Source organism: Penicillium argentinense, assembly GCF_028826775.1.
Source record: "Penicillium argentinense strain IBT 30761 chromosome Unknown utg000004l_segment0_segment0, whole genome shotgun sequence".
Lineage (NCBI taxonomy): Eukaryota > Fungi > Ascomycota > Eurotiomycetes > Eurotiales > Aspergillaceae > Penicillium > Penicillium argentinense.
The window spans coordinates 751,875-777,935 of record NW_026622663.1 but is presented as its reverse complement, the minus strand read 5'-3'; the positions used below and the strand labels follow the sequence as shown (position 1 = coordinate 777,935).

Sequence of the window (26,061 nt, the reverse complement as noted above, 5' to 3'; positions counted from 1 at the left end):
CATTGTCGATTACCTTAAAGTAAAAACTTAATTTTCTGGACATTAACACTACCCCACAGGAGCTCGTAGGATTCAAATGGCTATATCACAATATGATGAGACCTGAAAATTTTAAACAGGATATGAATATGTAACTCCGAATTTATGGAAGTTCTCAAGGTAATCGCAAGGATACATGTGGCTGAATGACCTGCGTTACCATACACCCATGATCCATGCCAAGTGTGGCAAAAGTGTGGCAAAGCAGAAGGTGTGTCATGAGAACCTTTAAAGTTCACACCCCAAGCCAGTATAACAACACTAAAATTCATGCGAAGTATAAAGATTCTCCGCCTCACTTAAAAATGTATCAACGGGATGCAAAAGCCCCAAATCAATATCCGATTGTGCAAGGAAATCCTGCATCGTCGGCTCCAAAAACGCCATCTCAGTCGTATATCCACTAATCGTTTCCCGGACAGGAAACGTATAAGCCTCGGCCGTGTGGACTACGGGTGCAGGTCCGAGTAGGTCGTTTTCCGGATGTAGCTCTGGCGCGGTGGATGTCGAGGCTTGGAGAACATTGCCTTGGCCTTGTGCTTGCATTTGTGTCATGGTCGAAGATGGAGCGAGGATGGGGGGTATATTTTGGTCTGGAGCTGCGTTTGAGATGGGAGCGTCGTTGGGTGCTTTGTCTCCGATGAGTCCGGAGCCAGAGCTGGAGGCAATGGGACCAGTGCCATCTCGACGTGGTCGTGGAGTCCCTCTGTAAGCATCAAGGCATACCTTGACTTGTTCGAGGTTGTGGTAGAATTCTGCGGCGGCTAGGTTCCCGTTCTCGGTCATGGAGCGGAGGAGGTCGAGTGCAGAATCGAAACAGCTCATGTCGTTCGGATTCCCGATTGGTACGAAGCTGGACATGGCGAGAATCAGCGCCGAGGAAAAGAGGTAGTGTGCGTGGAAGTAGCCGAAGGTTGGCATTGTTCCGTTTATCCAGCGGGTTAGGATCATTGAGTGTGAATGTCTTGCAGCGTGGATACAGGCTTCACTGAGTGTCAAGACGGGTTGGGAAACAATTGGTTCGGCCAGTTGGCCGTTATGTCTGCGTCCTTCCGCGGTCGATATGTTCTTCTTTTTCTTCTGCAGGGTGATGAGAAGATGCAAGAGTGTCGGTCTCGTTGTTAAGATCACACATTGGTTAAATGCCATGTGCAGCGAGACAAGTGGTTTCTTGCTTGATTCCAGATCTTCCATGTTCAGCCGTAGACTTTCGGGCAGTGTGTCGACCCAGTTCTTTAGTGCTTTGAGCAATTTCTGCACACGCTGCAGGAAGGTTTCCTGGTATTTGCGCCGACTGTACAGTTTTGAGATCGTTTCGCCGACAATGCGGGCTAGTTTGATGTTCGCTGTCATGTAGTCCGTGTCAGAGAGTTCTTCTTCGTGTCGCCAGCGTGGATTGATTGGGCTCGGCATGTCGACGTGGATGTCTTCGTCGAGGATTTGCATTGGAAGACCCATTTTGGAGCCCCACATTCGGTCGAAGATATAGATTGTCCACCAAATTTCGATACGGTGTTGGCGTTCGACTGGGTCGATGAGTTGGGATTCGGGGATGTTGTGGTTTAGACCGATTGTTAGGCCCATACGCATTGCGTTACCGATTAGTACATAGGCTGAGTGTCGGCGGTTGAGGTAGTAGGAGAATAGAGACTAGCCTTGTTAGCTTTGAGCATCATTTGGGTGTGTGAGAGTCTTACGAGAGTTAATAGTGTTTCGAGGTGGGTGATGCTCGTCCTTTCAGGTAGGATCTGAACCAAACTCATCGCCTTTGCGAAATATGCAGTCCCGGGAACCCGGAGACCAGGCGCAGGCTCCGAACGAATAGAATAAGCCTGTCCGAACGCAAATAGCGCGAAGAATTTGCATTTATTTGTCGCACAATCAAAGTCCCCAGTCAGATAAATTTCCTCGAGTTTATCGAGTGTTGACTTCCGCATCATGAGATGATACAGATACCCGACCTGGTGGATCGCGATGCGAACCAGTAGTCGCGCATGATGCAAACTGGGCCACTGGACGTCAGTCTGGTTCGCCGCTGCAGCGATGGTCTCCTCGCGCTCCCATTGAGTGCGGGCAATATGCGCCGTGGCATTGTTGCCTGTCAGAAATCTTCGGAAGCGAGTCGCGAATGCAGAGCAGGCTGCTTCTCCGATATAAATCGGTGGTGACGATGGGTCGTAGCGGTGGAACCAAGCGCGGTCACCAATAATGGGGTTCTGGATACTTGTTGGATCTGTTGCGTCTGCGGGTCGAGATGGTCCTCTGCGAAGCTTAGTATCGGGTGTTGCCCAGTAGCTCATCCATGTTTGGTGACATGCTATGCTAGATTTGGTGTGACATACCGCTCTTGTGGAGGGTCATTTGCTTCGGTCGCATCCGCCGAAGTCACAGATTGCTCCTTCAGCCGCCGATTCTCCGCTAAGAGCTGATCGAGGTAACTAGATTATTAAGATTCAGCCGGTGCATCATTGGCATTTGAATGGGTTGTGCCTACTTCTCGCTGACTTTGACCTGTCTGTCCCGCGGCGCGTAAACGCAATCATCAGCGCACCCGACGGCACGACATTTGCTGCAGGGCAAGTCGCCGGAACATTTGATTTTGTGCGCGTGGCATCTCTGGCACCTGTTCCTTGCGTCAGTGGGTTCTGCACGAGGTTCGGCGTGGAGGGTGGAGCTGGTACGCACGCGACGAACTTGCGGCGCTGCTGTCGGCCGTCGTCTTCGTCTTCGAAAAGCGAGCGTCGTTTCAGCCCTACACTTTTTGGCATCTTGAGAGGCCCATTGTCGGTCTTGGGATTGGTCAGTGCTAAAGGGAGGTTGAGGCAGAGAGGCGGGTGGTCGGCGATGCGCACCGAGACGCCGAGCAGTTCGGTGGATGTTGCCGAAGTTGCATCAGCTATGACCAATTAGAGACGAGTAGGTGGGGCGCCGTAGGGCGTGAAGAATTGTTGGGCAATATCTGATTCGTGCTGATGGGTTCGGCAGCATGTGGTGAGTCATGTTTAGACAGACAGCAGGTTTCGAAGAATGAGGTGCGGCTAGATATTCGCTGACGTGAAATCAATCATGGTGTCGTGGACAGACTTTTGACGGTTGAGTTCTACCGGAATACATGAGTTCGGACGAACAGCATGGTAAAGATTCAGTCAACAAATTCTAGAGAGATATAACGACATCAACTTCAAAGTATTAGAAGAGGTATCAAAACTTTCGAAAAAGTTCTTGTGCTTTTGATCTAGTCATCACGTCATGTAATCTATGCATATGTCTAACTCTATTGCATGGCCATGTTCATAAGTTCAAATGCAGGGAAATCGCTGTCAAGATGCATTACGTCGGCTTCGCCTCCTCTCCAAGCTTCTTTTCAACCCATCGCTGCATATTGATTCCCCATTTGGTGATAATCCAGACAAGGACTCCGCCGATGACAGCAAAAGCAACACCTACAATGCGCATTAGACTTGATCGTGGTCTTTTTGGCTGATAGTCAGACTCACAGATTGAAAATGTCCACCCCACACCAATGGAATTGATCAAAGGCTCGACGGAAGCCGTGGCAGCTGCGCCGAAGAGGTATTGCACGAGATATTTGCCACTGATTACCTCTGACCGCATCTGGGGCATGACCTCTGGGTAGAGTTAGCATCATTTTTTTCCCGCATGAGACGGTCGCAATTGTGCATGATATACCAGCTGAATATGTATTGAGCCCATTGAAGGTTCCAAGTAATCCAACACCGGCTGTGAAAGCAAAAATAACTGGCACCGGCATCCCACCTACTTCCTCCTGCAGGGTCCATGCGTAGATCAAGGTCGACGCAGGGAGCACGAGGAAGAGAGTGGCCAGACCGCTGTTCAGTCGATCCTGAGGAAGGCGGACGCCATTCCGGTTGACGATCCATTTCTTCACTGCTCGGTCGGATAGCTTGCCGCCCACAACACTTCCGATCAAGAAGCCGATTCCAGGAGAGAGATAGAACAGACCGCTGACTAGTGGTGTGGTTAGATTGAAGCGGGGGTTGAAAATTGAACGTGCAGATGTCAAGATGGCGTATTGAAAGGTAGCGAGGAGGCCGCAAGTCAGGTGCTATATCACTCAGTTAGGTTTGGTTTAGTTGAGGGAAGAGGTGGCGTACGCAGAAGAACACATTTGGATAGATGAGTGGGCGGAAGATGCGGAGGGGATTGAACATGCTCAGGATATAGGAGATGTTGCGTGTCTTCTGAGAAGCATCCTGTTTTTGGATCGTTGGAACGAAGAGAATTGACAGGACCAGGCCGAGTAGGGTCATGCCGAACTGGAGCCAGTAAATGATTCGCCAGTGGGCGAATGTGACGATGATGCCGCCGATACAAGGGCCTGAAATTGTTAGTTTTCTCATACAAATTTTGGGATGGAAATAATTTCTACCGATTGCAGGTCCACTGACTGAGCCCACCATCATGAATCCAGTCGCCGTCCCTCGAACAACCTAGTAGATATCAGCATGTGTGAGATACATTAGTATGAAGCGAGTCAGACTTACCGGCTCGAAGATATCGGCAATAATAGTTTGCCCAGCAACCATGAAAAAAGTTCCAGTGAAACCACTGAGCAAACGCATAGCAATAAACATGTGCAAGTTAATCGCAGCCGCCATACCAACCGAACAACCACATAGAACGACAATAGCCATATTATAGGCCATCCGACGTCCGACAATGTTCGCCATGGGACCCCAAATAAAGGACGAAAGCCCCATAGCAATGAGCACACCCGCATTGACAACATTAAGGATTTCCGTGGAAGTCGCGAATTCCGCGGCGATTTCCGGTGTCGCGGGCAGTAATGATGTACTGGAGAATGTCACGGACAGAGTCATCCAGCTGACGACGAACAAGATGAGGCATTTTCGCCAAAATGGAAGGGCATAGCCTGGCGAGGATAGTGGTGTTGGTTTGGGCTCTTCATCTGTGTCGGAGTCGTGAGGGGAATGTAGTTGCGGGAAAGGGTTTTGCGATTCCAGATCGGCGCGGGAATCCATTTTTGATTCAGCACCCATGCGGTGAAGACCGCGAAACTATAGCAAGGAGCGAGAAGAGTTCGAAATCCAATGTCGCATGTTAGGCTTCAAGGTGGACCGTGACAAAATTTGGTGGATGGTTGATTTAAGGCTGATCGCAAAATTCGGAGCCATTTTGTATTGCGCGCGCCTCGGCGTGTTGAGACGTCGCCGAAGTCCACTTGCACCCCCACTTCGGACCGATTGAGAGGATGCCGCTGGTTTTGACGGGTGTGAATTCATCGACGAATCTGTATGTCTGATTAAGGTGCTTTGAGTCCCTGAGCTAAGTTTGACTCACTCAGAGTCCGTAATTGGTGATGCCCTGGCTTGAAGGTTGAGGTTGTCTCGTGGTTCGGCCCGCAAACTTTGAAACAACTCTATACACAATTGGACTCTCGCGAATATTGTAAGAATATATGCTCAACATTAAAGGGGCAGAATGCGGACTATAAGCAGCTATTATTGAGTTCGAAGGTTTCGTTGAGTATCTCAAAGCAAGGGGAAAATCCTCACTTCGGTCAAAAAAAATTTCGAGAGGCTCCAGTCAAAAGTTTATGGTATACTGTAAGCTAATGATGCCTTCGTAGAATAGAAAAGTAGTAAATTGTTCAATGTTTGTACCCATGCCATGATGCATTTTATTGAGGCAAGACGGTTGGCCACCTTGGCGGGCAGCTCCGCGATCGGCATTGCCGTTTACGAAGTAGGGGCCAACCGGTGGTAAATCGGCGTCAAAGTCTACAATGAAGGATTGTTGCATAGAAATTGACTGCTCGAAGAGATCAAAAGTCATTTACCATAGAGCAGAATTGCAGGCTATATTCAGGGCATAGTTCAGTGTACCTGAGTCTTAAGAGCTCGGCCTTCAGCCACTATGAACCGACGTGGGTCTCGATATTTTCCGGTGGATTGCGTCGACAGCGCTGTCACCGCGATTGGCTTTCGTACCGATCCCATCTCAGCTGGTTTTCCCGCCCAGAATGGTCCCTGCTTCCATGATCGCGAACCTTACCTCGACACATCCAGCGACAGGGCATGAAATAATGGGCCACGTAGGATACACTGGCGTATCGCTACGCACATAGCTATGGCACGAAACAGGCCTCGGTCGCGCCACCTCGTAAACATAGCCGGATACGAAAACGCCCCCGGACGGGAAGAGAGCTAAGCTTCGCAGCCAAGCCCGATTGACTCTGAACATTATGCCAGCAGCCATCACGGACCAGATCAGCCTTACCAAGGACCAACAGCGCCTTGAGGATAGCTAGTAAAAAGATACCGCACAGTCATGAGCGCACACTGGGGCCAAAAGGCCAAGCTGACGTGTCTTAACCCATCCATATGCTCGGCAAAAAAATTAAGCGTAGGCCGCCAAGCCATTTGGCGGCGCATTAAAAATAAAAAATAAAAATAAAAACAAAACATCGCAGGCGGAATGTCGGAGCTTGGTGCCCCCTAACCCAGCCCAGCTGTTCCCCTAGCTCTCGCCCAGAGTCATCCACACCAACTTGACCTCACCATCAACGCGATGGACCTCAAAGAGTCACAGTCCAAGGACGTGGAAACGTCCCCGTCGTCGCCCGCGCACGATGCCCACCTCATCCTGATTCCCCAGCCTAGTGACCATCCCCGAGATCCTCTGGTATGTGATGTGATGGCCTGGCGGTCAGTCCCTGCACGCTCGTGAGCCCCAAGATTTTGCGGAGTCTGTGAGTTAACCCAAACCCACCGCTCCACAGAATTGGTCGATTCGACGGAAATATGTGATTCTATCTGTCTTGTGTCTCGCTTCTTTTTCGGGCGCGATCGCACCTCTGTCGGGGCAACTTAATCTTGCTGATCAAGAGAAGTTGTATCACAAGACTAAATTGCAGGAGTCCTATGCGGTATGTTCAAACATTGACGACTCTCGTCTGACCCATATTCTCGGAAGTATCAAAACCTAACTGGCATAGAACTCTGCCGCGCTGGCTGGCATGGCTGCGGGTCCATTCTTCTTCGCCCCAATCTCCCACGTCCTCGGACGTAGCTCAGTGATCTTCTGGTGCATCCTATGCACGCTCGTATGCCAGATCTGGGGCGCAATTATGATACATCCCAATGACTACATTGCGTACATCATCTCGCGTCTGTTCGCCGGATTCTTCGGCGCTGTGCCCACAGTCCTGGGCCCACGCATTGTTACGGATCTATTCTTTCTCCATCAGCGTGGCCGTGCCTTTACGGCGTTGCATATGGCGTTCCTCTTTGGCACGATCGCTGGTCCTACCTTTTCAGGATTTGTTTCTGCAAATGCGTTCTTCCCGGTTGAGTTCTGGTGGACGGTCGGGCTACTCGGCTTCACGCTTATTTGTTGCTTTGCTTTCTTACAGGAGACTGGTTTCGATCGAGAATGTCTCAAGAGAAACCCAGAGATTCCACGTGGTTTGGTGGCTAACCGGGCTGCGACGTTCTTCTTAGGGCAAAGTGTCGTGTTGCCGACGACTTGGAAGGAAACTGTATGTTCATGTTCACTAGCGAAACTCCTAGTCGTTGTTTGTCTAACCCACGAAACGCAGGCCAAGGTTGGAATCACTCCCTTCCTCATTGGAATCTGTCCCGTGACAATAATCATGGGTATTTTCACACTCATCTCATTCGGATTCTACGTTGGGGTCAACGCCCTTACCCCAGTCTGGCTACAGAAACCAGTCGAAGCGGGCGGGTACGGGTTCTCGCTCAAGCAAAACGCAGCCTTCACATTCTGTCACTGGATTGGTATTATCTTCGTCCAATTTTTCGGCCACTACCTTAACGACCATATCCCCCTTGCCCTCGCAAAGCGCTGGAATGGAGGTGCTTGGAAGCCTGAGTACCGGTTACATGTTCTCTGGCTGCCGAGTTTGGTGATCAATCCCATCGGGCTGGGCATCTTCGGAGCTGCACTGCAGTACCACCTGCACTATATGGTACTTGCGCTGGCGGTCTTCCTGGTTACTATCGGGTCCTTGGCTAGTGTGCCCGTCACTGTCAATTATGTCGTTGAGTGCTTCACGCGGTATCCTGCTGAGGCGGGTATTGTGATCGGTGCTTACCGTATTGTCTACGGATTGACGATTAGCTTCTATATCGATCCATGGGTTGAAGCTGTGGATGTGGGCTGGGTTTATGGGATGATGGCTTTTTTTGCTGTCTTCTCTTTCTTCTTTGTTATGCTGCTTATGTGGAAGGGGCATGCTATTCGGGGCATCCAGTTCTCGAGTATTTCCTCTAGCGAGGAGGGTAAGAAATTGGTTGAGTAGGAAAGTCATGACTTTCAGCTATTTATTTAGGGTCTGAGGATGACCAGCACCTTATTTGTAGTGTATTTATTATTATAATAAATTTCATTATTCAGATTCCCCCTGAGACCATCAGGACATCGTCCATGTTCTGTGTCGTATTGGATCATCACGAATGGTATGTGTCTCTCTCAACTAGTGTGAGGACAATCACCTCCCAGGGCCTAGTCACGATCTTTCTTGGCGGTCTGGGTACTAATCATAACAAGATTATGATGGAATAAATTTGGCTATCATCTCGGTTCCAATGTAGCCGCTTCAAGTCTTCAGCGGAACCAAGGTGGTGTGGATTGGAAACTCTGGCTTGAAAGGCCACCGAACAAAATTCATCATGATTTCAGAATTCTCCTCTTGGAGATCGGCCGAAACTTTTCGTATGCGGTGATTTTCCGGAACGTTGTTTTGGTCAGCGATGATAGCCGCGTCCTGTTCCTCTATCTCGATGATTCGCTGCGCACAGAGGCCAGTATAACGGTCTTGCCAGGCACCATGATAAAAGGGCGATTCGAGAATCAGATTAACTGCCCTTCGACGAATCAGAGGATGGCGACAACGAGAAGCGACGAAGAACATGGGCGGGGCGAAACCAAGATCGAAACTGAATAGCAAGCTGAAGTCGAGAAGCTCTTGCTTCCACATCTCGGTGATATCTTCGGCAAGACTAACGACTTTCTCGAATGTGGCAATGTATTGGTCGAATACCATCTCAGACTTGGAACTATGAGTCTCTGCAATGACCAAAGAAACATGGTAGTAAAGCTCTAGCAGCTTGTATGTGCAGTCGCGCAGAACTGGAGGCTCCTCAAGGAACACTGAATTATCCAGCGCGGTTTTCCATTGCCGTAAAGCCGTGGTGGGAGAAATTTCTGGAAAGCTAGGATCATAGGGTATCTTCCGTTCCGAAGAGGAAAACGTGTAGTGCATGATACGGTCATAATCCTGCCGGGCAGAATCCAAGGAAGTGTAAGATGGCGGAATGACCGGGAGTGGCAAGCAAAGTGGGACACCGAGGCTTCCTAATGCATGGCGAGCGTCCATGCACAGAGAGAATTGTACACGCAAACGTTGAAGGATCGGCGTTATCTGGTTATTGATAAATTCCAGAGTTGGCCGAGAGTATTCTTGAAGCTGGTTGTAGGAAGTAGTGCGGTTTCTCCACCAGTATAGCAGTCTAAGACCAGCGGTCAGATGGAGGAGACATGAGGCATCGCCGTTTCGAAATTGCTCGAAGCAGATGAATAGGATGCAGAGGGTCATGATAACATCTGGTCTGTGAGACATTGTTGGGGACTCAGTCTGTACAGACTTAATAGCGCAGGTATAGTGTTTCAGGGCCAACATTTGTGATGTGATCTGGGCATGCTTCTCGGACTGTCGAATACTGATGGAGGCATTCCCGGGTTCTGTGCTCTCATGTAGGGATGCCAGAGCGGTGACGGCATGCTTGATCGATGTTTCGTTATGGCCGAGTTGAAGTAAAATTGAGATCCAGTCATTGGCATCACGATGACCAAAAATCCGGTGAGCAGTCCGGCTACGAAAAAAGAGAAAGGCCCGACGTTCTTCGTCGCTCAAAGAGTCAGGAGAGAGGGTCCGCTGTGGCGGACTGGGATAGCCTTCACAGATTCGTTGAGTCGTAACGCAACGCAGACAAGAAGGTTTTGATTCATCACATTTAACACGTCTACACCAAAATAATGTTAGCTTATGGAAGGACATGCCGCTAGGTTTATTGCACGCATGTACCGAGATCTGGAGATCAGTTGTCAGCAGTGATACTGAAGAGCAGAGTTTAGCGAGACATACTTGCAGGTAATACAACCACTTCGAGATTTCCGGTTTCGTGAGATACTTGGCCGAATAACTTCCATTTCAAATTTGAGCCCAGGCACCGACGGGCAGCTTAGGGCAGCTCGTCGTGCCCAACGCCAGATGTGAGGAGTAGGCAGTGTGGAAGGCGCCAGGCAGATCTCCAACACCTGTGGTGTAAGCGGTAAGGAAGTCAATAAGGCCAAGCACCAGGGGTTGGGAGTAAGCGGGTGCCATGCGGCGGACTTTTGTCGATAGCTAACGTTCCGGAGGGATGCGATGTGAAGATCTGGAGGTGACGTTTGATTGACGCCTGAAAGGCAAGGTGTCACTTGTTGCCTTGACACCTGATTTCTTTTCCACTACATTAGTACTGAGACAGCCCGCATCAAACAGACACATCAGAATAGATGACAAGTCTCGATCGCCCTACGGCGTTTATGTTATATTCAATCGTGCGGTATATGCTGAATAACGGTGTCCAGAGGTCGAGACTTGTGCTGACACTGGCAACGCAGACACCGGCGCGACAATCACCGGGAACTTTTCAGAAGACTTCACGTGATTCTACATTAAAAAAATGCATTCGCGCTTGTATATACCATTGAGTGAGGATTATGAATGTCTAGAAAATACGTATGCGCGATATATAAGAGGGAAGTGCCCAACAGGCATGATGATTGACGCAACTCGGTAGGGTAAGATCAGATTTTGATCATCCATCTCCATTTCCAATCCAAAAGCGCCCAACGCGACAAAGTGATGCTTATCATACCAACAAGCAAAACTGCCGAGTAAAATCCAATAAGGACCTTTGGGGTGGTTGACTGCAATAACTTTCCCCCGACAGGAACCGTAAGCAATACTCCAAATGATGCAACGCTGTATATTGTCCCATAGAATCTTCCGTAGTCTTCAGTTCGGCATAGCTGCCCAGCACATACTGGTGCTAGGGACAACCATCCACCTGAGCCAAAGCCAAAGATAGCGACAACAACATAGAGTGTGACCTCATCATGAGATCCATATGGGAGCCACACAGCCGCCATAACGATCAGCGTAGCACATACCATGGACAGAAGAGTGTTGAATCTTCCTAGCTGGTCGGCTGCAAACCCTGGGATAACCCTTCCAAACAGACTCATACTATTGAGAAGCGTCAGGGAGTAGAATTGGACGTCTTCTGACATACCTGCGTACCGCACATACGTGGGGAGCAGGGCAGCGCAGCCAAAAATAATGAACTCGAAGGAGAAAACGGCGACCGCAAGGAAGCAAAGACGTGGTGAGAAAAATGCTTTTATATCGATCGTTGCTCGAGTCGTTTTCTTAATGGGCAGACGTTCCTTCACGAGAACTACGCCGAGTATGTAGCATCCGAGGGCCATGAACGCAACAATCCGGATGGACCATAGCCAGCCATATTTTTGCAGAAGTTTCCGAAGCATCAGTGGAATCACAGCTCCACCCATAGATGAGCCTGCCATACAGATTCCTGATGCAAGACCCCGGCGTCGATGAAACCAATGACTTAGGACTGCGATAGAGACTGTGGTGATAACAGCAGACGATATACCGCCAAGGACCCCCAGGCAGAGCATAAAGTGCCAGTATTTAGAGCATTGGGCCAGAATGATGTAGCAGAGAAAGTTGGCTAGGCTTCCACATACTATCAACACCCTTGATCCGTAACGATCAAACAGTGGACCGACCTGGACGCCCAAGAAGAGTGTCAAGAACACAAGCACGGCAGTTATCCACCCCACATCGCTAACACTGTATTCAGAAAGCTGGTTGGTGCTGATATAGTCCTGAACAGATCCCACTGAGCTTTTTCAGTTTATGAACGAGACAATCAGGAGGGAGGGGCTTGCTTCGTACCAGCAGTTTGGAATCCAAAGGACGGGAACATCATCAAAAAAGAACCCAATAAGCAGAGCCAAGCTTCGTGACTGTTCTCTGGAAACTCATGTTTATCGTCTTCGTTATCATCTTGTGAGCCTGTCTGCTGCTCCGGCTCTCCTGGTTTGTCGCCGATGGGCTGCTGCACTGATATTGTCTTGGGTCCAGGTACCGCCGATCGACGCATGTCTATTCGAAAGGTCCCTGTGATTTTTTTTAAAATTCGTTAGCGATATGCTTCTGGGAACAGGATATTTGGTTTTAGTGGTAATTGATGCGAACCTTGATTGATGTGAGGTCGGTACGTGGTGATCAGCGAAAATCTTGTAAATCAGAGACCTAGATATGCGTATATTTCACCTGATTCAAGCTTCTTGATAATAAAAACTAGAGTTGAATGAATGAGAGAAATCTGGCGCAGTGTTAGACTCTTTCTTGTGGCGAGCTTCTCGAGTCGCCCGAGAACGGTTAATGGGGCGGGCATACTGCTGCTTGGCTGAATGGTGTCTCGTGATTGGCCTGGTCGTTCTTTCCGCTCGCAAGCCAATGAGCGCGCAGAAATTAGGCACTGGATCCACATCTGGCGTGTATCGGTGTATCGGATGTACGCCGTGTTCGAACGGTATTTGCCATGATTTTCATGGCGAAGATTCAGAGAGATGACGATGATGAGCGGTGAAGGGAATCCCTACTATATTGAAGTGGCGGCTGGGCTATCACATGACCCTGAGCCACCTGAGCCTTTAAGGCTTGGGAAAGTCCGATATCACTGGAACGACGCAATTCATTGTCGACTTATCGATCCAGGGAGTTCGGCAAGCCAAAGAAGATCAGACTATTTGAACCTCTTCATGTTTCAAAGAGTTGCGAGAATCAACCGACTTGTCGAAGGGTTACTATTGAGGCAGAATGGACACGACGACACATCGGACTAGCTAGATGTAGTCGCATTCTCTCGACCACATCGCACTAACATCATGCAGATTAAATTAAAAAAGACTAAACCGACAAGAGAACGAGTCGGACCATCTCTAAATGGACCCACCCAATTTCAAAATGCTGTTGTCTCTTGGTGCTAATATATTGTACATTGGGCACAATACCGAAGAATGTGATTGGCTCTTCTCGCTGAGGTGCGATGAGACCAATGATAGATGAAGCCTCATCTCGAAGGGCCCACTTCTCCATGGCACGTACTAATAGCGTGCTTAATCCTACATGATCCGATCTGAAAAATACAAGAAGACTAGGTATGCAGCAGATTTTGTTAATTCCCACGTATTCCTCTTGGGCTTCATTGGGCCCTGTTCCACAGCAAAATCTGGGTTACACCGGACGGAGGCATTCTCGTGCTGATACCTAAACAAGAGATTTCGCAAAACATCATGCGTACAAATATCTTATCACGGAACAGCAAACTCCCAGGAATGAATATATACCTGGATAAGAGGAGCCCTAATGACGATCATCTCTACACTACGGGAGATCATATCGATGGGGTAGTCTCTGTCAGCACTGAACGCGATATTGAAATAGAGGGAATCCAGATCCTGTTTCGTGGTAGGTTTTGAAGAAGACGAGGCGATACCATACAAAGAAGACTTTGACTGATTTTAAGGCAGGTGTATCGCAGGTTGAAATCGAGCAGCTTTCCATTCAAAGATTATCCCGCCTAGAGCATGTATTCTTTTCAGTGCATCAGCCGATGGCAGAGATGGGAAATATTATTCCAAATGTGCTTAAGGAAGAACATAACTACGACTTCAGATTCAAGTTTGTTGTCCCTTCGAAATTGATGCCTCAAACCTGCCGCCACTTTCGACAGAACTCCCATATCTCCCAAGCTCACACGTTGCTCCCACCAACCATGGGAGGTGTGAAGCTTCAAATGTGCTCGGAGGGCGATGATCTCAGTCCTGAGTGTGTCAAAATATCCTACTCCATTCAAGCAACCTTGTTCGCGGTCTCTAAAAAAGCGGATTTCCCCAAAACATTGGCTAGCATGAGTAAACCGTTGAAAATAATGCCGATAGTTCACGAACAGCCTCCCATCGACCGTTCCAATAACGGCCTATATTGCTTGATGAAGGAGAAGACCATGAAACTGGGTCTTTGGAGATCCCCAACGGGAAGGCTTTTTGTATCGGCTTCTCAGCCTCAACCAATTGTCATCTCAGCGACTGGCCATCAACGACAAGAATGCATGGGTACCATTGCTACGATCGAGCTCAAGTTTTCTCCAGGGGGAGACGAGCAGCCCCCAGATTTACACTCTTGCACCGCAGGTCTCTCCATATATACTTTTTACAGCGCGAGACAATGGGAAGACTTTCCAGACTCGATATTTGCGACAACCCAATTTGGCACTGGAAGTCGAAGCATTCATCAGAAAGATATCGCACTGTCCAAGATATGTCTCAAGTCAGTTCAGTGGACTAGAGATGTCGCAGAATCCATTGAGTCGACCTCTTTGATTTGTTTCACGGCCTTGGTGCATGTCCCAATCCCAACACCCCGGAATAAGGTACTCGTTCCGACCTTCCATGCGTGCTTTGTATCGCGGGTCTATGTCCTCAACATTTCGATCGCCTACCATTCAACGTGGGCAAAGGCTTCGACATCAAGTGTCAAATTACGTGTGCCTATTCAAGCCATAACAGTCTGAGAGTCAAATCCGCTGTGCGACGCATGGAATATATTCTGTTTCTTACCTGAGCCTGATTATTGCTTTCGCCATTGCGGCCTCAAGGGAATTTCTCAAGAGAACCTTCCCAAAACATTGAAAATTTGGAGTAAATGACTCACTATTTGCAAACATCACATCGCATTGCATAGTTAGTGGATTGTTTTTCCAATCAAACACTAGAAGCCTTGAGTATGTAGATTTAAGTTGGTATAGATTTGCATCCCACCTATTGAAGCTGCAGACCGGACCCATTTCGAACGCATTCTGATCTCCGAATTCAGGTATGAAGTATTCTCACCGCCACAATGCGTCCCATCTGCCAAAACAGACAGAAAAAGATGCCGTCGTCTGCATGAGGAATCTCGCGAACTGGATCGCTGCCGTCGACGAAATCCGCTCCTGGCCCGAGGACTTGCCGCAACCTCTCCACGCCCTCCTGAATCTCGCGCGCTCATACAGGCCCAACCTCGGCTCCGAGGGGTGACCACAACCCCTACTGGTCCCATCCTTATCACTCTGTGGTCTCACTTTGCCCGTTTGCATATTCCTGAAATCAATTGAAGTACAGAACAACATTGACATATCACGTGACAATGCATCGTGCGGTGCTCATGAAAAGATGACGTTTCTACTGGAAAGGCAGTGCACGATTAAGGAACAAGCTGAACAGGGGGAAATTCGCCTTTGACAGCTGAATTAAGCCTCGCCCAGACAGCCAAGCGTCGTGGGGCTGAACAACGAACTTGAAATCTTACGGCACTCCGAAATGGTTGCATATTCGCCTTAGCTCTGCGAAGAAGCTTAATCCCTCAATTAACCTTATCTGCAAGAGGGCTGAGCTGGCCCTACAGCTTGTTTTGAAAAAAAAAAAAAAAAAAAAAATTTTATACAGAATTACTACGGTCGACACGATACTAGTTGCGTACTGGATGATACGCACGTAAACACAGCCCTCAGCTGAGGTGAGACGAAGTCTATCAGCTTAAATCGTACTTTCTGAGCTTGGAACATTCATATAAAAGCTCCCAAGCATTTTTAAATGAAATAGTCCTATTATCACCGATACATACTTCACTTCCATTAAATTATCTTTCTGTTCCGAGTATTCGATTCTCTCCGATTCAAAGATCGCTTTGTTCATCCGGTCTTCAAATCTCGATCCATACCATCCATCAAACCCGAAGATACCTTCACGATTCGTCAATATGACATCTACATGTGTCTCTTAATTCCATATTTTTACGCAAAAAAGAGGCACCAAGAACGTGCTACAATGGACGAGTTGCAAAGGGCCCCAGTTCCTTCCAATACGAGAAACCGGAACCAGGCATTCGCTGCACCGCGTTCATCCGAAACAGTGGACACCAAACCGCTGCCAATGACTTTAAAATGGATGAGTACATAAGTGCTACGATGAGGTTAGCAATCACACAATACAAAACTCAAGCTAGATTTTCTAATCATCTTTCCGAACAGGATCTTGGTGTGGATTATTTGAAAACGCATAGGTGACGGACCCATAGAAACATCATACCGTGTGTTTATGACGAACATTGAAAGATTAGAAGCCAAACGTCTATAAATAATGCTCGAGATATTCCAGATAATGTGATTAAAGTCCATGAAAACTTTAGAATCAATTCATCCTAGTCTCCTTTACCCGGAATCAAAGTAAACCCACGACTTCCCTCCCTAATAAGACGCGCCATGATATGTGCCTGTTGCACACCCGCAGATCGCGAAATAACATCAAGAGTGTCAAGATCAAGCAAGAGCTCAAGATGGGTTGCTGTCGAGGAAATGAAAGGTGCAAAAGAGCGTCTTATGTGATATGCTGCTTATCTGTATGAGGCTGAGGCTTCGAGAACAGTAATAACGCAGAAGCGAGGTGATATCAGGCAGGACGTGAAATAGAGAAATTTTGGAAAAACTTAATCAAGCAAAAATGCAATGCCTCAATTTTGGACTCCCGATAATAGCAGCTTCAATTCCATTTCCATAGTAATATCCACCTCGAGCTTCATGACTCGAGTCGAGTATATCTACTTCTACTCGATATCAGGCATCAGACCCGGAATCATCTTCGCAACCTGCTGCACATCCTTATCACCCCGTCCACTAAGACAAATAACAACCTCCTTCTCAGGCCCAAGCTCTTTTGCCACCTTCACAGCACCGGCAATAGCATGCGCACTCTCAAGAGCAGGAATGATTCCCTCCAACTCGCTCAAAAGCCGGAACCCAACCAAGGCATCATTGTCATTAGCAGCAATGAAACTTGCCCGACCAGACTCTTTCCAACTAGAAAGCTCCGGTCCAACGCCCGGATAATCTAGCCCGGCGGAAACAGAGTGCGTGGGAAGAATTTGACCGTCCTCATCTTGCAAGACATATGTTCTGACACCATGTAAAACGCCCACTGAGCCTCGCGCGAGAGTCGCGGCGTGTCGACCGTTTGAGGATCCGTCGCCGCCTGCTTCGACGCCGACCAGCTTCACGGAGGTGTCTCTGACGAATGGGTAAAACATCCCTGTTGCGTTGGATCCGCCTCCCACGCATGCGACTACTGCGTCGGGAAGTTTTCCATTCATCTCTTGCTGGAATTGTGAGCGGGTTTCTTCGCCGATGACAGATTGGAACTTTCGCACGATGGTCGGGTATGGATGAGGGCCGAAAGCGGATCCGATGACGAAATGCGTTGTCTTGAGGTCTGTCACCCAGGTCCTGAAGGCTTGATTCACTGCGTCTCGGAGAGTACCTCCTTCTCCGGCATGTGCACCTGGTACAGGGACAACTGTTGCACCGAGGAGCCTGATTCGGAAAACATTCAGTGCCTGGCGTTCGACATCCTCGGCGCCCATGAAGATCGTGCATTTTAGACCCAGCAGTGCGCATAGCGTTGCGGTCGCTACACCGTGCTGGCCTGCACCTGTCTCGGCAATGATAGACGTTTTTCCCAGTCGTCGTGCTAGGAGGATTTGTCCCAGAGCGTTGTTGACCTTGTGGCTGCCGGTGTGGTTCAGGTCTTCACGTTTCAACCAGATGCGGGCGCCGCCAGCGTATTCCGATAGACGGTTCGCTTGGTGGAGGGAGGATGGCCGGTTGGTGTACGATGCGTAGGAGCGGATTTCTTCCCAAAACGTGGGGTCGGCGGATGCGGCGTTGAATCCGTTTTCGAGCTCCGCGAGGCATTCAATCAGGGCTTCGGGGACATATTGGCCGCCGAACTGGCCGAAGCGAGTGTGTTTGTTCAATGAAAGTGCCTCAGGGTAGTAGGGGTATCTCGGCTCTCGGGGATGTCGTATTGGGTTATCGATTTAGTATCGAGCTTTTGAGCAGGAGGCGTGATGGTTCGCGCTTTTGCACGACCAGAGACGTGGAGACAGTACTCCTTGATCTTCTCGGCACCAGTACTCGCAGGTGCGTCTGCCAAAATGTTGATAATCTTACTGCCGATGATAACACCTTGTGCAATCCGGGCGATGTCCACAAAGTGCTCGCGCGTGCTGACTCCGAACCCTACCGCAGCTGGTACCGAGCCCATCGTGTAGCGGTCCACGCGAGCAAGAAGATTATCGAGTCCAGTATCCAGCGCTTGGGATACACCGGTGACGCCCATTCTGGAGGCGACGTATACGAAGGAGTCGGCGATACTGCAGAGCATCTCCATGCGGCTGTCGGCTGTGGATGGTGCGACGAGGGGAATGTATGATAATCTGCGAGCTGAATCAGTATTCTAATTGCCATTTCATGAGCGTAAATGACTCACCCTTCCGTCTTGCACGAATTTCTAAACCGAATAGCTTCCTCGGGCGGTAGATCGACGATGATGAATCCATTGATACCGGCGGCACGGCAGTCCTTCAGCATTTTGTCTTCTCCGTATGCGCGGACGGGGTTGTAGTATCCCATCAGTAGAACGGGGGCAGTGAGTCCCGATGCACGCGCACATCGCACGATCTGCAGAATTGTCGGGATTCGAGTACCGTTTGCTAAAGCTTGGGCGTTTGATTTCTGGATGGTCGGTCCATCTGTGAGGGGGTCTGTGAATGGGATTCCGAGTTCGATGATGTCTAGATGCAAATGACAGTTGTTAGCATAATTCGCGAATGAGGCTCTAGGGTTCCTCACCTGCGCCACCCGCCTGCATGGCCAGCATAATCTCAGGCGTCTCTTCGATTGAAGGAAACCCTGCAGTCACATATGTGACTAAGGCTGCGCGGCCTTCGGCTTTGCATGTTGCGAAGACCTGTTTGATTCCCTCCATAGTGAAGTGTCCAGGTGGTGGGCGCGAGTAAGGTAGGAAAATGGATGCGAGAGGGAAAATTAAGGAAGGTGTGTCCTCCTTAACTAACGATCGAAAATGAATGGGAGGCAACTTTTGGTTTTCCTCCCGCGAGATCTCACTTTGGTGAGTCAGAGCATGTCTCTACGGCAGGTGCGACCCATTAAACATAACGGGAAGGAATAGTGTCTTATTCATTCATAGTGTAACGATATCAGGGTATAACTACTAATAGAATTAAATGAAGCATAAAGCTAGTAAATTAATTGGGCTCTGCGCTCACGGCAACAATTCCCGAAGAGCGGATCAACAGTGAGATATCGGACCAACACATTTTTCGGGATGGTATTTGGAATTCCGATGACATTGATTTTGTTAGTAGCCTTCTGAGGAATGATTCATCAATTGACTGGTTTCCGCAATATTCAGTTTGCAATCAGTATAGGCTCACAGTGCATGCAGAAGCCAATGAGTCAGATGGGGTCGGGATCTAGGTCAGACCATCTAAAAAAAGCGGTTGTCGTGGAGCCAAATAATGGCTCAATTAGGAATAACCCAGCATTAAAGTGGGGCAGTGTATACTAGCACACTGGTGCAGCTCGCACTTCTTACTACTAGTAGCCACAGTCTAGTATTGCTGTGTTGGTCAATTCGCCGAGCAACGCGTCACCTGGTTGAACGGGCATAGTATTCAGGGGTATCGTGGACCAGGGATACTTACCTACTTTACACTGTCTTTATACCTGATTTCTGCTGGCAGAGAAAATATGATACGGGAAATACAAATACACCTGGCACTCAAGTCACTAAAAACTCGAGAATATCCTGACCAAATAAAACCAGCGAATATAAACATATTTGGAGCCGAGTAAGCGCGTTGCCACATAACGACTGATGAAACATGCGATCAGAAGAGTAGTGAGATCTACAACACACTCATACTACCACGAACCCTCCCTCTCTATCTTTACCTTTCGACATCCCTCCGCTGCCGATGTCACTTCGCTGGACCCATTCACCTTACATATGGCCAATCCCCGTTATTCTAGTGCCTGCACTGACTGGCGTGGGGCTCCAGGTCCTGCGGCTCTTACTGACACCGATCTCACTGGCCCCCTCCAAGCCTCCCCCTGACCTCCGTGGTCGTTCTGGTGTTCGCGGTCCCCCGTTACAAGACATGTATGAGTGGTTAAAAGGGCGATCAGAATTCAAAGGGAAATTCAGACTAACAGTAGGTAATCAATCCCGGTTCACGATACCCCTGCATAGGCGTATATGCAGACTAATATCAGTTCTTACATTCAACTTGAAATTGATCTCTTCTTATGTCCATCTCCGCCTTACAGTCGATGAGCAGGTTAATTAAATTCTTTCACCTGCAGCATCTATCATGATTTCAACGTATCTGTGGAAAGACTCGAAAGCATGATATCACGGAGCGCCATTCATTCCGAAGCGTGGAAGAGTCCGGCCTGTGATAGTATCCTCCCTTGGCCCGGTCCGATAATACCATCGGACTATCTGGATGAAAGCTTTTGATTGATATTAAGATAGATTTGAGCTTCCCAGGGCTCCAACCGTATGAGCCTGACATCATAGCCGCCTATCACTCCTCAATTACAGTCCCAACATCACGGTGCCACAGGTACAGCAGTATATGGACAGCTCCCGAACTGGGGCCATTCAGGGCTCAGCCGCATACAAAAACGCGAACAACACTTCGTATTCATCCAAACCGAATCAGCATGGGGAAATATCAAGGCTGGATTCTATTGGCTCTAGATTTCTCTTGTGTCGGGCCAAGGCTTCACCAGAGTATTTCACCTCGGTTCCCCTGAGGCCACATTGGAAACCTCTTGCTCTCTACCTGGACAGCTCGAAGTGGGTCCATTCACGGCTTAGCTGTATCTACCACATGGAAAAACATGAACGGCTGTAGCATTCATCCAAACTTAACTGGGAATACAAAGGCCAACGTTTATTGGCTCCTCTCTTCCTCGGGCTAATGCTTATACCCGGGCATTCTACCTCGGCTTCCCTCAGACCATATTATGAACGCCTAGGGCTTTACCAGTTTTCTTGTTCCCAAATGAATTCAAAGTCCCCATTATGGCTCAGACTTAGCTACAGAAAATAAGACGCAAGTGGCATTCCTCTTCCTTTTTTAGCGCTTACGAGCAGATCAGTTATCGTAATGTGATCACTCTCAGCCGATCTCAGAGCAGTTCCAAAGTTATTTGGAGTGCAGGGATTTTTCTGACGAGTGATTTTCAGTGTGACAATCAATTCCCGAAGGTCTCTCTTAGCATGCCTATACTCATTAGATGGGTCGTGTACATCTAGGGACCTGCATTTATTTGGTTTCCCCTCCTGAAGAAATGGCGATCAAAATGATTGGCACATAAGACCCACAAAGCGAGGAAGCCTCACTTCCAAGTAACCCTGATTGGCTGGTGCATGGATCAATCACGGCTCAGCTATAGGCGTTTATAGGGTAGAAGAGATCAGAATGGCATACTTGAGAGTAGATACGTAAACTCATTGGTTCGTACTGAATTTGTAGAAAGGTAACATTACCAGGATATTGGAAATTGCAAGGCAAATTACAGGCTTATTGGGCAGTGTGTCTATTCCGGCTTGATGGTCGTCTGATGGTGGGCTGATATTTTTGTTCTGGTGAACGAAATTCAGCAGAGGGGAAGGAATTCATGGTTATAATTGGTTTCTGCAAGCCATACTAAAGCCACCGCTTAAGTGACGGGTCTGTATTCAGAAAGCACTGCCCAACCTGTAATTACTAATCAGGAAGATTGAAATCCTTCCGAGCCTGACACTGACATAGGAAGTACGGTTTCAGAAGGAAGTAGCAAAAAGAATGAAGGAAAAAGCCCGCAGGCAAATAAATTCTCCACAGCATAACGCCGTATCTCGTCATAATCACATTCCGCAAGTCCGACCTTCGGCAAAGGCAAGGACAAAATCACCCGATCCAATCCATGAAAGAAAAGGGGAATAAAAACAACCCTGGGGGAAACAGACGCTCGAACAACAATACCAGGAAATCGAAAAGCGCTGGTTGATCCAGTTGCAAACACACATAATTTGGGGGAAAGAAAAAAAAGAAAAAAAAAGAAAAGAAAAGAAAAGAAAAGAAAAGAAAAGAATTCCATCCGGATTGGCCCGCCTGCGCCGGCCTAGCAAAACTTGAACCTCGCAAAAAAAAAAAAAAAAAAGGGAAGAAATGGAACGTGATGGGAAATGGAAGGAGAATCACGGTGGTGGGTATTGGTGAATTTTTTCCCCTTCCATTACTCCAATCGTTCGTTTTTGATCAAGCCAGATCACGCCGAATTGGGGATTACGGGCGTAGCTGGTGATCGAGATAAAAGCAAAATACCGTCCCATCCCCTTTTGACTTCGCCGGCGAATCGTAGAAGATAGTCGTACAAACGTAAGACGTCGGGACAGCGTGAATATAAAAGTACAAATGAAATCAAGACGCGCATGAGACGCCCCCGCGTTCGCATTTACCGCGTGAACTGGGTCCACACGGCACTGAGCCAGCCGACCGGGATGCCGACCTCGGATGGCGCATTGAGAGAGAGTTGGGCCCAGTCGCAGCCGTCCAGGAAAGCGAGGACGTCGTCGCCGCTGAGGCTAGTTGACAGCATGCTCGAGTCTGGCCCGTCGGTCGAGGTGAGAGGGGGCGAAGGGGCGAGCTGGGTGACTGAGCCCGGGGGCGGGAGGACAGGGTGGTTTTGTGGGGCGGCGTTGATGGGTGGGAGGGATTGAGAGTAGGGGGGTGGTGGCACGGAGGGGCGAGATGGGAGCCAGGAGTTGATGGGTTGGAGGCGGTTGCTGGTTGCGTTGAGATATGAGGATGGCGACTGGGTGGTTGCAACCAGTGAAGGGAGGTTCGGGGGTGAAGAGGTGTACATGGGACCATCGGGGTGGTGTTGCTGGAGGGATGGGAGAGAGTATGGGGATTGGGAAGGCATTGGACGGCTGTTCGGAAGAGGCAGACTGGGGCGGCGGTCTCCTTCGTGGCCAGGGAGAGGGAGACCGGGGCTGTTGATGGGAACCCATGATTCACGGCGGCCGCCGGCTCCATCGAGAAGCTGGTCGGCTGGATCGCCGACATCGCTCTTGACTGCGTTGCTTCCTGCGTCGCTGAGATTGGTCGAACGATCAGGCATTGGCTCTCCGGTGACGGCAATGGCGACGCCATCGTCGTCGACTCCGGACTCGTTCAGTTGATCCTCGATAGTTCCGAAGTCGAGGAACAGCTTCTCGAGCAGCTTGAACTCCTCGAGACCACCGCCAAGACCGCCCTCACGGATGGACCGGACTCCGTTCGGCGCATGATCAGAAGCATCCGACATGCTATCCAGACGGTTGCGGGAATATCGGCGGAAATCACGCTTGACTTTAATGAAGTAGCTGTGAAGGCGGTTGAGGGTACGGAACCATCCGGTGGTCATTCTCAGACGGGGTCGTTGCTCGCGCAGAATGTCTAATGCCTTGCGAACCTGCGTGGAGCCTAATTGGGAGCTGTCGTGGGCTGCCGGAGGAGCCTTGGAAGCCATCAGCCCTTCGGTATCCATGTGCTGGAAGTGCACACCGTAGATGCCAATGAATGCAGCATTGTAGATAGCAAACCCAACCAGTGGGCTCTCGACCAGAGCGCCACGGCCATGGCAGGTCGCCACTAGGTCGATCATCTGGCGAGCAGCCTTGAAGAGCTCACGAGAGCTATCACGCCAGAAGCCGTCAGGAGGGCCATTGACCTTGTCTGTGGGGAACATTGGCTCATCCAAGGGACCGACGGGCTCATTGCATCGGAGAGGCAAGAACGGGATGTATGCTCGGTGAAGAACAATGACGGACAGGAAGTAGACGACGTGCATGACGGTATATGGCGCCAACGTCGTCTTGTACATGATGTGGGTGTCGGTATTCCGCAACGAGTACTGCAAGTTGCGGGAAAGGCTGTCCTGGAATTCATTCAACTGCATCCGAAGAGTAGCGAAACGGGATTCGGGGTGCCACGGCGGATATTGTTCGTTTCGTCGGCCACCGGCACAAGACCATTTGGCAATGCTTCCCCAGATGCGAATGATGCGAATCACTCGACTCAGAACAGGCTCTTCGGCCCCGACCTCCCATCGATCAACGTCATCCTCGCTCGAGTCCTTGCGGCGCGAGACGGGCGACCAGGCGGCTTTGGGGTCCGGGGTACCATTGGTGGTGGGTAATTTCTCATCGGTGAATCCGCCCAAACTCTGTCGAATGCTAGGGATTTGCACACCTTGAGCGCCAAAGCTTGGTGGTCGGCGAGTTGTCGACTCATTGAGTCGGGCCGTTCGCACCCGTTCGCCGAAGGCAAAGGCATTGTCGCTCGGCAACTGGATCCCGAGCTCCTTTATCCGGATCATACGCGGACGATATTTGCCACTGCTCAGACAACGATCCAGAATAAAGCATGCCCAGAAAGTGCGGCGCTTAGTTTCCTGTGCAATGATGTCGTCGGATGTCTGTTCCTTGGGCTCCGATCGACGGCGGATCCCAAAGTGATCGGCCTCTGCCTTGAGACCCGGCGACGAACGGGACAGATCTCGTGGAGGGAATTCATTTTCGAGTTCAAAGGGCAGACCCATGGCCTGTGCGAGACGGATTGCCATTCCAACATAGACCCAAGCGCTCTTGCCGCGACAGATGCCCCACTCGTGCAGGGCGAGCATCAACAGCGCTTGGACCCGTGCAAGATCGGGCATTGCCAGGCTCACCCCGTCGAGGCCGGCCAGACGACTGCGTAGCGCGGTAGCATAGTATTCCGAGGCAGTAAGGGGGTTAGAGGCGTGGCCGGGCGAAGCCGGGGAGTGGTATGCGACGAGAGTCGGGTGGAAGCGAGCTGTCAAGGCAAGCACGCCCAGCGGGATCAATGACGACGATGGATCCGTCTTGGGGCTGGCAGTACGCATAGAATCAGGCCCGTCAAGAGCAGCCACCGGTGGCGGAGCAGGAGTCGAGAGTTGTCGGATCTGACCGAGGAAAGTGGCGGGATGTAGGAAGGGCAGCAGCGTAGCAAAGTGAGACTGGAAGAGGTCAAAGACGGCTTCCCAGACCTTGACGGTCAAAATCGACGAGTCCAGCGCATCGAGGCCAGCCTTGGAACCGGCGGAAGCCCCCGACAGCGTCATCTTGCGCGAGCGCTGGCGCTTCGGGCCATCCCAGTCGCCATTCCGGTCCTCACCATCCGCCAGGGCGGCCAAATCTCGTTTCGCGCCGCTCACACCGATCGCGGGGGTTGGGTAGACACAGTCTCGACCGGAGGATTCGCAGGCGCGGCAGGTCGTGTCGATGCCGGCATTGACGCACTTGATCTTACTGCGCCGGCATCGAGCGCAAGCGATGCTGGATCGCATGGTGAATGGGGCAGACCCAAGGTCTGCGGTTGCGACGACTTCGAAATCGGGTGATGTAGTGGCGTCGATTTTTCCTCTGGTCGAAATCGAGTCAAGGAGGGTTGCGGAGGGCCGAGATGTGAATGCTCAGGCTGGCGGTGCTGTCACTTTCGGGGTGTCAGGCGGGAAAGGGACCTTTGTTTTCGGGTCTTGCAGGTTCCGCGTCAGCATTGCATCTACCGAGCGCGCACATCGTGGGCGACTTACCTTGGAGCTTGAGGGCAGGCTGGCTGCAGGGCGAGGGGATACCGAGCAGTAGGCAAGGGTAGGAAGGGAGAGGGGAGAAAGTAGAGACAGAAAGGCCAGGCGGAGTGTGGGGGAAAAGAAGTCGGGGCACCGGACCGGCAGAGCGAATTGGGGTTCGGGAGGGAACGGAGTCGAGAACGCCGAGCAGACCTTCAGAAAAGAAAAAAGCCAAAATTCGCATGGAGCCGAGAGCCGCTGGAGAACTAACTGTTGGAAATTGCGGAGGCCCAAGTATGCAAGGACGCGATTCGTGGAGAGTGGAGCC

At 50.0% G+C, this 26,061-nt stretch overlaps 8 protein-coding genes across 8 annotated transcripts; 2 read left to right on the top strand and 6 right to left on the bottom strand.

Moving 5' to 3' along the window:
* Positions 1-300: 300 nt before the first annotated feature.
* Positions 301-2,807, bottom strand: N7532_003238 (transcription factor domain-containing protein; the record flags this gene model as incomplete). The annotated part of the gene is made up of 4 exons (XM_056615732.1): positions 301-1,689; positions 1,737-2,334; positions 2,382-2,477; positions 2,725-2,807. 4 exons carry the CDS (start codon positions 2,805-2,807, stop codon positions 301-303), a joined length of 2,166 nt encoding a protein of 721 aa, XP_056476089.1.
* A 562-nt stretch (positions 2,808-3,369) lies between these two features.
* N7532_003237 (putative MFS transporter) lies at positions 3,370-5,063 on the bottom strand (the record flags this gene model as incomplete). The annotated part of the gene is made up of 3 exons (XM_056615731.1): positions 3,370-3,668; positions 3,817-4,126; positions 4,566-5,063. 3 exons carry the CDS (start codon positions 5,061-5,063, stop codon positions 3,370-3,372), a joined length of 1,107 nt encoding a protein of 368 aa, XP_056476088.1.
* Positions 5,064-6,612: 1,549 nt separating this feature from the next.
* N7532_003236 (Major facilitator superfamily domain general substrate transporter) lies at positions 6,613-8,365 on the top strand (the record flags this gene model as incomplete). Its single annotated transcript, XM_056615730.1, has 4 exons — positions 6,613-6,726; positions 6,824-6,970; positions 7,040-7,582; positions 7,643-8,365. The coding sequence occupies 4 exons, from the start codon at positions 6,613-6,615 to the stop codon at positions 8,363-8,365; spliced, it is 1,527 nt and encodes a 508-aa protein (XP_056476087.1).
* Positions 8,366-8,662: 297 nt separating this feature from the next.
* Positions 8,663-10,450, bottom strand: N7532_003235 (uncharacterized protein; the record flags this gene model as incomplete). The annotated part of the gene is made up of 2 exons (XM_056615729.1): positions 8,663-10,020; positions 10,297-10,450. 2 exons carry the CDS (start codon positions 10,448-10,450, stop codon positions 8,663-8,665), a joined length of 1,512 nt encoding a protein of 503 aa, XP_056476086.1.
* Positions 10,451-10,917: 467 nt separating this feature from the next.
* On the bottom strand, positions 10,918-12,302 carry N7532_003234 (MCT family MFS transporter; the record flags this gene model as incomplete). The annotated part of the gene is made up of 2 exons (XM_056615728.1): positions 10,918-12,038; positions 12,095-12,302. The coding sequence occupies 2 exons, from the start codon at positions 12,300-12,302 to the stop codon at positions 10,918-10,920; spliced, it is 1,329 nt and encodes a 442-aa protein (XP_056476085.1).
* A 1,240-nt stretch (positions 12,303-13,542) lies between these two features.
* N7532_003233 (uncharacterized protein) lies at positions 13,543-15,285 on the top strand (the record flags this gene model as incomplete). Its single annotated transcript, XM_056615727.1, has 3 exons — positions 13,543-13,675; positions 13,738-14,751; positions 15,083-15,285. 3 exons carry the CDS (start codon positions 13,543-13,545, stop codon positions 15,283-15,285), a joined length of 1,350 nt encoding a protein of 449 aa, XP_056476084.1.
* A 1,564-nt stretch (positions 15,286-16,849) lies between these two features.
* Positions 16,850-19,068, bottom strand: N7532_003232 (tryptophan synthase; the record flags this gene model as incomplete). Its single annotated transcript, XM_056615726.1, has 4 exons — positions 16,850-18,090; positions 18,171-18,517; positions 18,571-18,874; positions 18,933-19,068. 4 exons carry the CDS (start codon positions 19,066-19,068, stop codon positions 16,850-16,852), a joined length of 2,028 nt encoding a protein of 675 aa, XP_056476083.1.
* A 3,545-nt stretch (positions 19,069-22,613) lies between these two features.
* On the bottom strand, positions 22,614-25,511 carry N7532_003231 (putative C6 transcription factor; the record flags this gene model as incomplete). The annotated part of the gene is made up of 1 exon (XM_056615725.1): positions 22,614-25,511. One exon carries the CDS (start codon positions 25,509-25,511, stop codon positions 22,614-22,616), a length of 2,898 nt encoding a protein of 965 aa, XP_056476082.1.
* Between the last annotated feature and the right edge of the window lie 550 nt (positions 25,512-26,061).